General features: G+C 33.7%; 1 protein-coding gene across 2 annotated transcripts in view; it reads right to left on the bottom strand.

Moving 5' to 3' along the window:
• The window catches only part of NEGR1 (neuronal growth regulator 1), a 909,340-nt gene that overhangs the window by 518,176 nt on the left and 373,660 nt on the right, over positions 1-17,504 (bottom strand). For both annotated transcript variants that reach the window (XM_060304301.1, XM_030865953.3), the window contains exon 2: positions 5,800-6,032. In XM_060304301.1, coding sequence (XP_060160284.1) covers positions 5,800-6,032 — 233 coding nt within the window. The remainder of the gene's footprint in view (positions 1-5,799; positions 6,033-17,504) is intronic.

The raw sequence follows: 17,504 nt of genomic DNA, 5'->3' as shown, positions 1-17,504 counted from the left end.
ACCGTTTCCACCCTAGGAGCCGTTTCAATGATGCAGCCTTGAGAGAGCAATGTGTTGTTAGGACCATCTGAACTGAATACATGACTGAACCCTGTTAAGGCCTCTATATATAAACTTTTAAGATTCTAGCGGGTCGGTTTGGAGGTCTACTCGTCTTGCGATCAGCCAAGACAAGCCTCATATATAAGCTTCCTTGTTTCTTAAACCTGCCACCTACCAATCTGAAATGGCCTGGCTCTTTCTTAGGTCTCTCCTCGCCCTCTGTGTACAGTGACACAGTTTGGGATTTCACCAGAGGAACTCCCAAGGTTGCAAATCAACAGTGATTACAGTTAATAATACTGGATTGCCTATTTGAAAGTTTCTAAGAGAGCAGATCTTAAAATTTTTCTCACAAGGAAAAAGAAAATTTGTAACTATGTATGGCAACCGATGCTGACTAGGCTTACTGCGGCGATCATTTACAATATATACAAGTATGGAATCATTATGTTGCATTCCTAAAACTAACATAATGTTATATGTCAATTATATGTCAATTAAAATAATAATTTTTAATGTAATATGTTTTACAACTATTGATAAGTATACTATGAAGTTACATTCCTTAAAGCTAAAAGTTCTTTGGCTGGGATAATGAAACATAATTATGTTAAGGAACCATTTTTATTTTGGGTGGTTTATTATTTGTTTCCCAACTAAAAATTTTAAGAATATATGCTGTGGGTCTTTATCACTTCTTTGTGTTTTAAAGTAGGTCCAAAATTGGGGTTCCTATATAAAATCTTAATCTCCTCCACAGGTATAAATAGAGATTGAATAAAACAGAGTGGGAGCCAGTCTGAGGGCTTTGTCCTAAACCATTATTGCATTCAGACATTACCTATTTTGACATCTATGGGCTCTGTTAAACTTGTTTTAGTGCTAATATTTTTCTTTGGTTTCCTTTTGTAGCTTTTTGAAAAGTTTGAAGTATTTACTATTGAAAAACAATGACTTGAGTTTTCTAATGGATGTGGTATTTTACCATACTTTTTTGACCATTATAGCTATAGCTTTTCTCCCCTTTGGGTCTTTTGAGGAAGGCAGGCCCATGTCCTGTGATGCTGCGTTATTGCCAGCCAGCTCAACTTGGAGCAGAAGTGTGGTGTCTTTCTCTGCCAGTGTGTTCCTTGTGTGGGCTTTAATATTCATAAAAAGGATGTTAGCATTTGATTAAGATATGCTGGTCTTTAAAGAATATGGCTCTAAACTTGTGGCCACATAGAATAATTGCTCTCCAGATACTCATTGATAAGTATAATTTTGAACTATCTGTACCTGAATTCCTATTCAAAGACCCACTGAGAGAAATAATATTTGTGAAAGTTTGACTCAGGAAGGATAGGCTCTAAAATTTACTCATAGATTAAGGAATAATCAAAAAGCAATGTCACTGATATTGAATTAGCATCTTGTTAAATTTATTTTTAGATTAAAAAAAAATTTTTATACTTCCCTGCACTTCGGGTTACGTTGAGAGGTGTTATAAAGAACAATCCTTTTATACATTTAATACATTATATATTACATTTAAAAATGTAATAATCTATTACATCTGGCTGCATCCTATTCTTCTTACCTTATCTTTTGCTTCTGATTTCTCCTAATTGCCTTGGTGTACTAAATACTTTGGTATAAGCCACTTTAAATTCCCAACCAATGTAAAACAATGTTAATAATGAATGGTATTTGAATGTGTTGTCTTTCCACTTTACGAAGATTTTCTCTAAATGATGACTAAGCCAGAGGCAAGGATCTAACATGGTCATAGTTACGGATCTTTGAGTTGAAAGGAGATGGAATGTAAAATTAGGATATTTATTAGGGAATAGTCTTGTGATAAATAGCTGGAGAAGGAAAAAGAAGAAGGTAGGATTGAACAGAGCAAGAAGTTGAGCTGTAGTGGATGCTGTTCAATAGCTTCAGCTGCTCTCAAGCCAAAATAGCCCATCAGAGTTATCCTCCTCAGGCTGGAAGGGAGAGGCTTTTATACTCCCGGCTTTAATCAGTCATCAGACGTTGTTGCTCTAGGCAGAACTAGGCTTTGCCTCTCTACAGCTGAGGCTAACTTTGAAAGGGCTGACCACTATATGCTGTCTGCTGATGGCACTCACAGCAGCTAGGAACACAAGCCCATCCTTGAAAAGGGAAGCATAGCACCCCGTCTATCACAAATATTTTAGGTAAGTAAAATACCCTGAGGAAATTAGGACACACTCAGCAAGTTAAACCACCCTTGAGAAATTATTTTGCTCATAGGCTTATGTGCTAGTCATCCCTCCTTCTAACCTGCCTAGTGAAAACCTAGAGTATATCTCCCTGGAAGGGCATGAGTTGAATGATAAACGTTCCATATATTGTGTGTGTGTGAATGTGTTTGTGTATGTGTGTGTGTGTGTGTGTGTGTGTGTGTGCGTGTATCTTAAAACAATATACACTTATTATTTCAGTTTCTGTCCTGGCACATCTTAACTATTCAGTCTCACAAGGCTGCAGTCGAGGTGTTGGCTGAGGCTGTTGTATGTATATTCAGTTATTATACAATATTTTGGGGTGTCTATTTTGTGCTGCATACAACTTAGACTCTAGACATGGACTTAAAGTAGAAACCATTGTGTTATATTTTTGAATGGAAAGCATTTACATTTTATGTTTCATTTCAAAACAGTATTGTAATAGGGATCTCCCTTCATAACAAGTATTCAAGCTGCATACATGTTTATACTCATGAACAAGAAGGATACTCTTAGTAAATGCTACACCACATGATTTGAAACACCGGACAATTAGGTAACTTGATTTAACAGCGCTATATACAGGTGATGAAAAATTTATTTTCTTACTAAATCTATCAGCCAGTTTCCACCCCCTTGAAGCAAAACCCCAATTCACCACATTCTTCAAATTTGTGAGTACATACATTGTTCAGCTCAGTTGGTGAAAAAAAACATGGAGATAAATAAAGCGCACTTGCAGAATAAATACTAGAAGGAGCTACTGTGTAAAAATTAGTTTGCATGGTTCTCAGTACAAGTGTTATGAAATTTTTTTTTCATGTTTTAACTTAAAAAACTTTTTCCCTTTCAAATCAAAAGCAAACAGTCACAGTGGATTTTTTCCCCCTGTCATTTATCTTTTTGCTTTTGACTAGAACAGACCTTAAGATTTTCTGATCTGAATTCTCGTCCTTCAAATGAGAAAACTAAAGTTTAGAAAGGCTTGAGAATTACCCATTTCGTGAGGGAAAATTCAGGATTGGAATCCAGGTTTTCCAACTCCTACTCCAGTGTCTTTTCTCCCCAATTATTCCATTTATTGATATTAATAGCTCTGAGAAATCAATAACATAAACAAATTTCCCATGCGCAAAGTCTGTGTGGGCAAGATATCCTTTTGAGTATCCCCTTTCTAAAATGACTTTTTAAAAATAGCTCCCTTGAGTACATAGTTTCAACAATTAAAGATGAGCTTTGTTTTTACCAGCCAATGTGTGTTTGACATTATTGATTGATAATGTCATTGATTAATAAATAGCTTTCTCTCACTTGCTAAATTTCTTTATCTTGTTGAATCAAGGCTTGACAAATTATTAGGCAATGAACATATATTTCAAAATTATCCAAATACTCCTGAGTATCAGACAACCTAACAAATTTAGAGACTGAAGAAATGTGCACATCAGTTTATTTTTGTTCATTGAGAGGAAATGTAGCTTAAGTAGGGTTTGACTTTTTAAGATATTTATTTAGTTCTTGAATTGACTGACAAGCCTATTAATTTGTTCCCTGAACTTTATTAATGTAAATGCCCACATGTCAATCAACTTCTAATAAGTAATTATGTTCATAAGTACTGTAAAATTATTAGCTTTTAATTTGACCCAACCACACACATCAAAACAGTAACACAAATTATATTTTTCTAGAGGAACAAAATATTATACTGATAAAAAATTCAATAAGTGTATTTGTAAAATGTTCTTCCTAAAATGGTACCCAAAAGTTTATACTGGCCAGCAAAAATGAGTGCCAAAGTAAGGCATGTAACAGTTTTAAAACTGTGTACAGTATTAAACAACCTATGTAATATAAAGTTATGAAGAAATTCTATGGAAATTAACATTTTCATTAACAGGGCATATATATATATGTATATATGCATATATATATGTATTTGGGGTCTGGTTAAAAAATATGGGCCTAACAGGGAATAAGAGAGAATAGAAAAAAGGAAAGAGGGATATTTTTAGTGTTCAGAAGTATATTGTTTAAACATATAAGAAGCAAAATGTCTTTATCTCAAGTGACTCAAATATATTACCATCTAAGTGTACTTTTCCTCATGTAATAAAATTTTTTTGCAGTGTTTGAACTAGAAACTCAAGTCAAAAGGCACTGAACTAAACAAGAGAACAGAATTAGGCTTGGATAACTGAAGAAATGTGTTTGTGTCTTGTAATCTCATGTCATTTTTTGAAGCTGGATAAACTGCCCTCTGGAATCTCTGGATAATCTTTGAATGAAGATGGACTTTTATGAAAACTTTATTATTTTCTTATATGCTTTTAAATAAGGAAAATCACCAAAGTCTTCAATGATTTGTAATAAGGAAAACCACTGAGGAAATTCACTGCCTTACTCTTCAATTTATAATTTCCTTCTTAAAGTTAATTGTTTAATAAGTTTAATCATTATCACAAAGTTAAAATATTTACTAATAATTGAAGCTTTGTTTGAATTCAGTTTTACCTTTATGTGAGGAAATAAAGCTCAATTAATAAAGTTGTAGAATAACAATCTTTTCTGAATGTAAACCATGTACCTAAATTAATATTTACTGTTGATTTTTGAAGGGTAAACTCAGAAATAATACAACTAACTTGCAAATTCAGCTTTCCTGATAGGAATAAAACATGCATTCGCTGGCACTACATTATCATATAATTTGTTATTAATTTTACTTAGAAATGCTGCAATGTCATTTTGAGTTCCACAATATACTATTTCTATGCAACCAACACATGGTTTATCTATAAAGCATGAGGATATAATGCAAAAGGGCAAAAATACACATTTTCTATTCTACTAGCATTATAATTATATTTTCCTTGAAACGTATTTGTGTTGAGGATAAACATGCTCTTATATTTTAGTATGCAAGAAAAGTAAAATAATTGGATGATTCTGTTTATATTTGGAGATTGTAAGTTAGCTAGCATGATTTATGATCTACTGAAAGTAAATCAAAGTATAAAGCATTGTGAACCATATTTTTTCAATTATTCTATATTTAAATAAAGTAATTCTAGAAGGCTGCTTCTTTTCATTGTGACTTGAATCAAAGTAAATAGAAGCTGAATTGAGACAGAGTGTTGGAAAGCTTGAGGATTACTTTTAAAGAGTTATTATTCATATTTCAAGAAGTTCTAATATTTTAATGTAGCCATCATAGGCTATCAAAAATTTATTTTAATGTACCAACCATGGGTTCTCAAAGATTTATTGAAGGGGTGACTCATAGGAAGATACAAAATGGATCATATACAAAATAATCATAATGTGATGTTAATGGATAATTTTTGATCTCAGTAAGTGGGGATTTGTATGCCTATAAAAGCCATTATACTTAATGGAATCTAGGAACATAAATCCCTGAAGACAATGACAACATATCTTTCAACATTGTCAGCTACCTCTCAGTCATTTTGATATCTAAATATTGAACATTTCTAAGCGTAGCAGACATGGAAATGCGTACCTTGCACAGTTAGATGCACCTGCATTGTTCTCGGTGTATGTTGAGTCTGAACAGAACATGTGTATGGGCCATCGTCTGTCACATCTACATTCTGTATCTGGAGGCTGTAGTCCCTTTTATTCAATGTTGAAATTGAAACTCGAGGATCCACTGACCACTTATCACCTCCCGCAAAAATAATACTTGACCGGTTCAGCCAGGCACCCTTTGAAGCTCCATCTTCCAAATAACACCTACAAATTACCAGAGACAGAACATTATTAATCAAAATGAAAATGAGAGACAATATTATCTTTGTTCTGAGTGTATTTCCATATGCTGAATTATGGCACTGCATCAAATGCAAACATCAGCTATAAACACAGGAGACATGAACACACTGGTACATTTTTCATTCCCAAAGCAAATATGAAACAATATCTTCCTACAGTTTGGTTTAGTTTTGTTTTTTAAGTGTGTGTGTGTGTGTGTGTGTGTGTGTGTGTATTTTATTCAAAGCCAGTCAAAATCCTTTTTTATTCTGTCTGGATGACAAGTACATTTAAATAAGGTTAAATTAGTTCAAATAACAATTTCAACATTAAAACCCATTTCTTTCTTTGAAATTATAAGAAGTAGAATAGGTTCATGAGCTAGCCTGGTTTAACGCAATCCAATTCTGAATATAATGTGCCAGATACATAAAGCACAGAATGGCACCATATACATGTTTATTCTTAAAATTACCTGCATTTGCAGAGCAGTAGACCCGTACACTGAAACTATGAACTGCATTTCACTGATAATATTGCTGTTGTAATTAAATGTAGCGAGGCTAATATAATACTTTTAGTAACAAATTCTTGCAGTCTTTTCAATAAACTGAAATGATTTCCAGAAAGCATTCATTTATCCAACAAAAACACGTATGGAGCATCTACTATTCATGGATTCAAAGGGTATTGCCTTTGCTCTCCAAAACTTTTAGTCTACTAAGGAGGACAATCTAATTAAGCCAACCAATTAATACTATACAGAAAGAAGAATATTTTTATGAAATCAGGCACAAGGTACATGAGAGACAAACGAGGGTTACTTGACTTAGAAAGGTTGTTGTGAGTACAGAAAAAGGCTTTCTAGAATAGAAAAATGCCTGAGATAAAGAGATGAAGAGTGGAAGATGTGGTGTTCTAGACAGAGGTGCTATATGCAGATAACTCCCGGGAAAGGTGAGAGAGACAGCCAGGCATTTTAAGGAAGTACAGAGAAGCATGGGATATAAGGTAGGAGGGATGAGAGACAAAATTGAAAAGGTAAACTAGAGCTAGATGATAATAGCAAGCATGATGACTACTATTAGATTTTAAGGCCAAATTTGAAGCCATTTATTCAGAGTTGTATTCTATAACAAAATTTAAAAATATAGCTTTGTATCTAATAGGAGTCAGTCATATCAAGATTTAGAACAGAAGGCTGTGGTCATATATCAGTGATTTTGCTGAGGACTGGCATTCTAAGTTTCAACCTGAAAACGTTCTGATACAAATTAAAGACTGGTTCTCTTAAATGAGTACAAAGCACAGCTACAGAATGAAAATACACATACACCGAAATAGTTTGACAGCATTTCTACAGAACACCTTGGGGGATTGAACACAGTGTTTTGAGATTGCTACAAAATTGCAAGCTGAAAGCAACAGGGTAGGCTGCTGCCAACTGTATCAAACTAATCAGTGGGTGAAAAAATAAGGAACAAGGTACATTGCAGAATCTAATTTGCAGTCAGCTTCAGCATCTACAGAATACAAACTAGTAGAAGTCATAAAGGTCATTGTTAATTGAAAAGCTTTTCCTGATGTATTTAATGAAGAAAATAAAACCCACTTTAATGACATAATTAAACAATTATAGTATATTGTCATTCTTAATAACATGCAGAAAGAAGATACAGGGGACATAGTTCCCATTTCACAAGATCACATGTGTACTGGTATAGCATAGAACACTGAAATACCACTACTAGGATTATGATAATTCCGCTGTCTGTATTTAATATCTGGGTTCATCAAATGTTTATTGTGTGACCTCTGCATTTGTGGCCTTCACACTTTTTCCTATCTGGTGCTCATAACAACCCTGTGAGGTATAGATTGCTATGCTCAATTCATCCTTAGAATATAAATGGAATTTTGTGGTTAAATGACTTGCCCAAGTCACACTGTTAGTGGATGGCAAAGTTGAATTCATAATCAAGGCTTCTATTTCCACATTCAATGTCATTTTCACCGTAATGCAGATCAAAGACTTTTAAAATAGTTTTCAGAAATGGGAAGATGATTAGAATGTTGCAGACATTACTGCAAGTAATTTCTTATTTATTGAATGTGACCAACTGCTTAACCTGTCCTATTCTAAAGGAAGCAGAAAATTAATCATTAATGGATATTTTACCATGAAAGTCTGATTTAGAACACTCTGCCTGGCATTTCCCTTTCCCTAGAGACAGCAGCAGCTTTACCTTTATTTGGGGGGGCGGTATCAGGAAGACCACAGCGAGTAACTAGTATTTAGATACTAGAGCTTTCATAGACCTGATCTGGGTTCTAACTCGTAATCTTAGCATAAGCACTATTCCTCTGTTCTGGCATGCCAGGGACCTTCACAGAAGAAGAGATTCTAACTTCTTCACTAAGAAAAATGAAAAAAAAAAAGGTGGGGGGGGGGGGCTCTTTGTGTCTCCTCGGCTTGGATAACTATCTTCCATAATTATTATTGGTCCCAACCCAAAGCTTTTCAAGACATACATTAGGAAGACCCTTGAAAGAGACTCAGGGAAAAAAAGAAAATTGGGGTATTATTTCCTTGGACTTCTGTAGAGCAATTCTCAGATTACACTACTGAAGTAGAACCTAAATAACTCAAATTACCATATATGGAATTTTACAAATTGTGAATAGCAAGGCCTAGGAATGACTTTCTATCTTTATAAAAACATAAGATACTTATACATACTATATGTAGTTTTAAGCTCAACTATAAGATGATTATGTAAAATATATGAAATAGGCATATACACATACGATTCCTTGAGAAAAAGGACTTTGTCTCCTATCTATCTATCTCCTCTTTGTTCTCCACTTCCCCCCTGTTTTGTTTTTGTTTTTTTCATGTACACAAAGAGGTACTGCTAGATATGTGTATGCTGTATTAAGAAGAAATTCTGGAAAGAAGGAAAGTATTTATGGTATGATAGAGGGGAGCGGGAGGGTGGGAAAAGGACAGAAGTGGTGAGAATTTCATCTTGTACTCTTTGGGTATCAAACTTTTTTTTTTAGTTGAAGAACACTAATGTGTAAAGATATAATCTGTTGGAATCCTTGCCCACACAGAATTTATAATTTAGCAAGGATGATAAATTATATTCATGACGAACCATCATAAAGAACAGGAAGTGAAAATACAGTAATTAAATTGTTGTTATAATGGATTATTATAATTGTCTGAGGGTCTCTGGCTTCTGCCCTTGACCTTGTTCTCCCCACAATAAACAGAATGAACTTTAGAGTTTAAATCAGATCATCGACAACTCTAAGCCTTCCTATTTCACTCATAAGAAAAATTCTTAATCCCTATAGTGACCAATCGTCCTATGTAATCTGGCCCCTTGATGCTTCTCTGACATTGTCAGTTCCCACTCTTTCCCATTTACTCTGCTCTAGAGTCTGGGCCTCCAGCTGTGTTTCCAACAAATCACACTTGCTCTTGCCCCAGGAAGTTGGCATTTCTTACTGCTTCTTCTGCCTGGAACTCTCCTCCCCGAGAGGTCTGCATAATATATTACACAGTAGCAAAGTTACACAGTAGCAAATGTGAGGGGTTCTCCTGTTTAGGATGGAGAAATTAATGTGTGAGAGAGAGGTTGGTAAAGCAAAGATGATCAGATCACTGATGAGAGTAGGATGAAGCAATAGTTCTCGGGTCAAAAACTTGGTTCATTTTTCATCTCTGGACTTCCAAATAGAACGTTTTAACAGCTAGTGATGTTAGGATCCCTTTGAAGTCTAGATAATGAAATAATCTGAATAAAATGTTTAATAATGAATATATCCTTTAATTGAGTATGGCACAGCTTTTTTTGAAAGTTTTTCCCCCCCACTTAAAAAAATCTTCTAGACAACCTACTTTATAGGGAGATGACTGAAGCAGTTCCAAAAATATACTCCTCAGCATAAGCTGTGCTAACACCAAGACAAATATCATGACAAACACTTAAATTTTCAATCATCTGGATGTTGTGTAACATAGTTCCAAACATCTGGTTGTTGGAAAATGTATAGAAAATAGCTTTAATACTTCATTTTGTTCAAGATTGTTATTTATTTAAACCCAGGCTTAAGATAGTTAATGCTTTTCTAATAAGACTGACACTGCTGCTTCTGAAATCTTTTAAGGAGCTCCTTTATAAATGACATTTGTACGTATCAGGCAGGTCCTTATTTTGAGAGTATAAAGTCCCGCTTGGTGAGGTGCCAGTTGAACAAAATGATGTTGGAGTAATTCTAACAGACTCTCTCTGTGACACTATCTCCTGTGGTGATTAAATCTGAAAGGTGGACATCAGAGAGCTTAGTGGAAATTAGCATATTTGGTTATTTATTATTTTTTAAACTCGATTAAGAAATTAAGTCTGTGGCTGCTGAAGAATGATTTTTTCCTTTCATATCTCTAAGTTCCCTGTAACACATTCCAAAAACATAAGCCTTAGCGCCATTACCATTACCCCACACAGCAGGGTTTATTCCGCTCGATGGAGAAAGACCAGCTTTTCTCAAGACGTGTTGATTAATGAAAGCCCCTATTAAAGGTACTAACTAATAAGAGAAGAAAAGTACAATTTCCCTTGGAATCAAAGCTAAACCATGTGAAAATGATCTACCTATGAAGGGATTGGCCAGCTACCTTCACAGCTGTCTTTTCATCATATCACAAAGTTCTAAATTTGACAGAAGTACTTTCAAAAGCACACAGAAAAAATTAAAAAATTCAGAACATCATACAACCTCCATGCTAATTCTGCATACAAAGAGAGCTTTGATATCCTGGTTTCAAGGCCAATATGAGGTAAGAAAAGTAAAGTAGAGATTAAATAGAACAGAACAAATTCTATCTCCTCACCCACTTGCCTTTGTTTTTAAGGTTGTTCTCTTCTTAATGTCTTTCATGCCAGTTATTCCTTGGATAATATAATAAATATTGATATGGGTATAGATATGAATATGGATACAGATAATTATAAACATACATGTATACATGTATATTACATAACATGTAGTATTTACTAGACAATAATATCTTTATATATAATATTATGGGTGAAATACTTCCTATTATCTTTCTATTTTGGCAAGTGTAGGGCATGCATGACTTTGTCAAGGGAAATCCATAATTTGGATTTCAAATTGTGGATTTTCAAAGAATCATCAATTTGTCTAATGAACTTATTTAATGAAGCACTCACCCTTATAGATGGTGAAAATTATATTTCAAAATATATTTAAAGAGATTTCTAAGTGAGAAATGCACTTCTGCAGGTAACAGTTCAATACTATTTTGTAGATAATAATATATATACTAACATTACTATCTGCCAGATACTGTTCTAAGCACATGATATCTATTTCTCATTCAATCTTCACAACAACCCTTTGTGATAGGTACCGTCAAGTTATCATTTTGCCGATTTTACAGCGAAGGAAGTGAGGTACAGAGAGGTTATGTAACATATGACTTGCTTATAGAAATTTGTAATGCATCATAATAACCTTATTATGACATAACTTCATTAAACCTCCAGGCATAAGTATGTAAGTAATATTAATGACACATGTACATTTATTTTTAGAATGGGAAATATGCCATGTTGGGCACATTTTACTTTTTTTAAAAAATTTATTAATTTATTAATTTATGGCTGTGTTGGGTCTTCGTTTCTGTGCAAGGGCTTTCTCTAGTTGTGGCAAGCGGGGGCCACTCTTCACAGTGGTATGCGGGCCTCTCTCTATTGCAACCTCTCTTGTTGAGTAGCACAGGCTCCAGACGTGCAGGCTCAGTAATTGTGGCTCACGGGCCCAGTTGCTCTGTGGTATGTGGGATCTTCCCAGACCAGGGCTTGAACCCATGTCCCCTGCATTGGCAGGCAGATTCTCAACTACCGCACCACCAGGGAAGCCCAGCACATTTTACTTTTTACATGGTAGCACACACACAAAAAAAAAAAACAGAAAAAACAAACAAAAAAACCCAAATAACGTTGATTTCTTATTTTGTAAGAGAAAGAAATTGATTTTCTATACATTTTACTCTAGTACATCTTTGTAATAATAAAGCTATATTAAAAATGTCTTGGATAAGAGATTGAAAGTTATGAGCTACTATGTAATTATAACAGCAAATTCTCAAACATACGTATTTTTGATATTGTAAAACAGAGAAAAGAACACTGAAAATAATAAAGCTTTTAAAAAATTTTTTTTATTGCTTTTTCATACATTCTATACCTAATTAATGAAAGAAGTGAACTTTAATGTGATCAGGCAATGGTATTAGTTCATACCTTTAAGTCTTATTTTAATGCAAAATTTATAGTGTATGTATTTTTTAAAACATATATATATAATATGTATATATATACATATATACATGTATGTGTATATATACGTATATAAAACCCAACATATTAAATGCCTAAGAAATAATCAAAATTTGGTTTGGGATTAATCTCTAAATTCCAGACATTGAAATCACTCATTTTAACTGATAATCAAACCATGCTTTTCTATAATACTACAAATTGCTTTATCTTTTTCTTTTCATTGTCTCATTTAAGTCAAGCTTCCACTTTAGCCTGTCTGACCATGTTTAGAAGAGGCAATGCCAAGGAATTTTTACTTTTAGGGTGTTTCAATACATTATTTGTAAATCATTCAACATATGAATTAACATTTATTAAGTAAAATAAGCATGGATAGAGTGAAAGAAAGCCTATATATTGACTAAAGAAAGTAGGAAAGTCTTTGTGCAACGTACTGACATTTTTGGCCTATTACTAAAGTCTAATTATGATCATCTTGTCTTGATAATAATAAGAAATTCCATTTGCTGAATACTGACTATGGGTTAAGTGGTATGGAAAATACTTTCATATATGATCTCATTTAACACTCACAAAAGCATTTTGAGAGGTAGGGGAAATTTCTTTGTCATTTCTACTTTTTAAATTCAACTAAACCACTTGCTTTCTCCCACATGGACTTAAATGTGAGATATTTGGATCTGTAAGGGCTTCAAGATTTTTGTTAACTGGCAGGGCCTCTGAACCGCTGTGGGGAGAATTCTGTCTGCAGTGCTATCTCCCTGGCAGATGCTTCCTGGAGAAGTTGGACTTTCTCCTCAGGAGCTATAAAGGGAATGAACACTACATTCAGAATGCATGCAGGAGGTGTTTAAAACAGCAATATCAGAGAAGAAGAATGCAGCCAGGTCCAAAGAAGTGAAGAGATAGTGCTCTAGGCTCCAGGCAAGCCTCTTTATCCCATCTTCTTAGGGATGGAGCTAGATACAGACACCTCACTCTTAAAACAAGGAAAAAAACCACATGGAATCCTGTACCAAAAACAATATCAGCAATTCTACTCCCTTCCATCAAACACTTACTTCCTTCCAGTAAACATCTTTGTGTTTAAATCATTTGGAAAGTATTCTATTTGCATATAAATACAGATGATAAAATAAGAAACAGCAAATGGCTATACAGAAATGTTCTAAACTCAACTATTTTGTCAAATTAATTAAGTATATGCCACTTTACAGCATCAGTAAATACAGATATTTAAAAAACAAAAATAATTATTTCCTCTTTCTCTCTCTGCTTAATGTTGACCTTTAAACTTTCTACTGGTCACCGATGGATTTTTCTTCTTGCTTTTTTTCTAATAAAAGGTATTCTGAGCACAAATTTTACTTTATGAATAAAGAATGGCTACATAGCACAATTAATTAAAACCAGCCTTGTGATCATTAACTAAAGTAGCCATTAATCCATATTTACCTGTCCTCTCTTGAGAAAACTAAGCCATATTTCAATATGAGATATGCCTTAAAATACAAATTAGAGAACGTATCCCAGAGGGGAAAAAAATGTAGTTTTTTCCTCATCTGCTTCCTGCAAACAAATTTAAACTGATTATATTTTCTCAAAATATGCTAAAAGTTAAAAATAATGTCATATTTAAGTTTTTGTTAGATCACAGGGACAAATTATTTGTCCTTGAGAAGCAGCATAATGTAGTGATCAATTATAGTTAATATTGGAGTTCAAATGTTACCTTTCTTGTGCACTAGCAGTGGAACCTGGGGCAAATTAATTTACCTTAGTTTTCTCACCTGTAAAATGGGATTAGTAATATTATTTATTTGATAAGATTGTAATGAGGATTTGTTTGTTAAATGTGCTCAGGATGGAGCCAGATACATGGTAAGTATGTAATTAAGGATAATTATTTTCAATCCACCTTCCTATGGTTAACTTGATATTTAAAACAAAACAAACTACCACCATCATCAATGACCAAAATCCCTTTGTGCTATAAAATATAATTTGAAGGAGGGAAAAAAAAGGCATTCATAGAGCCTGGCTTGATAGAGCAAAGTGTTAGTTATCTACATTGTCATAGCCCAGGGCTGGTTTACAAGAAATAATTTTGCAGATAAATGAATGTCATACCTTAAAGTACTTCTCCTATTTTACCTTCCTTGAACTTCCAGAAAAGATTTTTTTTTATTGTACTTCCTTCTCTTATAGGCAGAGCATGTTAAAAAAAAGAGAGTTTCAGTGTTACTGCCTTTTTTTAAAGTTATATTGACACTCAAAACTTAAGTTTAGATACCAAGTCCCTGGTTTACTAGCAATTGTTTTGGGCAAGTAACTGGACTCAATTAAAATAACTCTATTAAAGCCTTACTCACGTATTTGCAAAATGGAGATAGCACCACTTGCACTAATTCCTATTTTGGTATAAGATTAAATGAGACTCTGCATGGCAGATAGATTTATAAAGTTATAAGGAAAAATATACATGAAAATACTTTGTAATTATTTTAAGGTTTTATGAGTTAATTTTCCTCATAACTCTAGGACATGATTATGAATCTCTATTTGCAGATTGCATGAGCACAGTGATCTTCTCAAACTCAGCGAGATGAAGTTAAGGTGAGCAATTGTTTTCTTTTTGCTTTTACGGTCCATAAAATGATTTTCTATATAAACTAAATAGAAACTAATAGGTTCTATGTAAACTATTGCATGTTTTTAAATTGTCACCTAATTTTTTTTTTTTTTTTTTCTTTTTTGCGGTACGCGGGCCTCTCACTGTTGTGGCCTCTCCCGTTGCAGAGCACAGGCTCCGGACGCGCAGGCTCAGCGGCCATGGCTCACGGGCCCAGCCGCTCCGCGGCATGTGGCATCTTCCCGGACCGGACCGGGGCACAAACCCGTGTCCCCTGTATCGGCAGGCGAACTCTCAACCACTGCGCCACCAGGGAAGCCCTAAAAATTTTTTTGTAAGCTAAGGTCTTTGCAAAAATTATAATTTCTGATTACTATAAACATGGATATTTTAAGATAAAACTGTTAATCCTCACTTTTAAATGTGTTAATTCTCACTTTTAAATGCATCCAAGAAAATCTAAATAACATAGTGATTTGATATTCACTATCAGTCATTTTTTTTAAAAGATGAACAAGATCTGTTTTTTAAAAAAATGCTACATTGTTGCTCTTTCTCCTCAAACTCATATTTTTGTTCCACTTGTGCTATATAATTTGATTCTAATCTAAATTTTTTAAAAATTAAAATCTTTTGATATCTTATCTTCTCTGTAGTAAAATTAAATATGTAAATTGAGTATAAAAATTCTTATGACTGGAAGGATCTAAGTATAAAAAATATTATGGAGGAATTTATTTTTACAATCATTAATAGTATACAACTGATTAAATCATATATATCATACATTTTGATAAATATTGAACTTTTTTATTGCTTTACATAGATAATAATGGATGTCTTAATGAGGTGTCTTTATCTAGACACATGCAAAAAACCTTCTTGTGCAAATAAGGATGCTATTTGCTCACGTGAAATAGAGTTTAGAATCAATTCTACGGAACCTTGTTTTCTTAAATCAAACTATGATAGAAAGAATCCTGTTATAGCAACACCACTCAATTTTTTAACTCCGTCAGAATGATATGATTACAGTAATCTATCATCAAAAACATTCCCAATATCTTTTATAACTCTATTATACCTTCATGTAGATGTTCATGTAGATGTGTTGAAAGAAAATTTGAAACTGCCTAAATTGCAGTAGAATTTAGCAGACTCTAGAATTATTCGTTATATCAAAATCAACACCAATATTTTATTTTATTTTATTTTTTAAGTTAATCTTTATTTTATATTGGAGTATAGTTATTTACAATGTTGTGTTAGTTTCAGCAAAGTGATTCAGTTACCCATATATCCATTCATTTTTAGATTCTCTTCCTATATATGTTATTACAGAATATTGAGTGGAGTTCCCTGTGCTATATAGTAGGTCCTTGTTGACCATATATCCCATATATAGTAGTGTGTATATGTCAGTCCCAAACTCCTAATTCATTCCCTCCACACACACCTTCCCACTTTGGTAACCATAAGTTTGTTTTCAAAGTCTGAGTCTGTTTCTGCTTTGTAAACACGTTCATCAGTATCATCTTTTTGTATTCCACATATAAGTGATATCATACGATATTTGTCTTTCTCTGTCTGACTTAATTCACTTAGTATGACACTCTCTAGGCCCACCCATATTGCTGTAAATGGCATTATTTCATTCTTCTTTATGGCCAAAGAGTAATATTTCATCGTATATATGTACCACGTCTTCTTTATCCATTCCACTGTGGATGGACATTTAGCTTGCTTCCATATCTTAGTTATTGTAAATACTGCTGCAATGAACATTGGGGTGCATGTATCTTTTTGAATTATGGTTTTATCCAGATATATGCTCAGGAGTGGATATGTGGTAACTCTATTTATATTTTTTTAAGGAACCTCCATACTGTTCTTCATAGTTGCTGTACCAATTTACATTCCCACCAACAGTGTAAGAAGCTTCCCTTTCCTCCACACCCTCTCCAGCATTTACTGTTTGTAGATTTTTTGATGATGGCCTTTCTGACCTCTGGTGTGAGGTGATACCTCATTGTAGTTTTGATTTGCATTTCTCTAATAATTAGTGGTGTTGAGCATCTTTTCATGTGTTTGTTGGCCATCTGTATGTCTTCTTTGGAGAAATGTCTATTTAGGTCTTCTGCCTATTTTTGGATTGGGTTGTTTGTTTTTTGATATTGAGCTGCATGAGCCATTTGTATATTTTGGAGATTAATCCATTGTCAGTTGCATCACTTGCAAATATATTCTCCCAATCTGTAGGTTGTATTTTCATTTTGTTTATGGTTTCCTTTGCTGTGCAGAAGCTTTTAAGTTTCATTAGGTCCCATTTGTTTATTTTTGTTTTTATTTTCATTACTCTAGGGGGTGGATCCAAAAAGATATTGCTAAGATTTATGTCAAAGAGTGTTCTGCCTATGTTTTCCTCTAAGAGTTTTATAGTAT

Source organism: Globicephala melas, chromosome 1 (genome assembly GCF_963455315.2).
Source record: "Globicephala melas chromosome 1, mGloMel1.2, whole genome shotgun sequence".
In the NCBI taxonomy this organism is placed as follows: domain Eukaryota; kingdom Metazoa; phylum Chordata; class Mammalia; order Artiodactyla; family Delphinidae; genus Globicephala; species Globicephala melas.
Note: the sequence above shows the minus strand (reverse complement) of the source record. Positions and strands in the feature narration are given on the sequence as shown.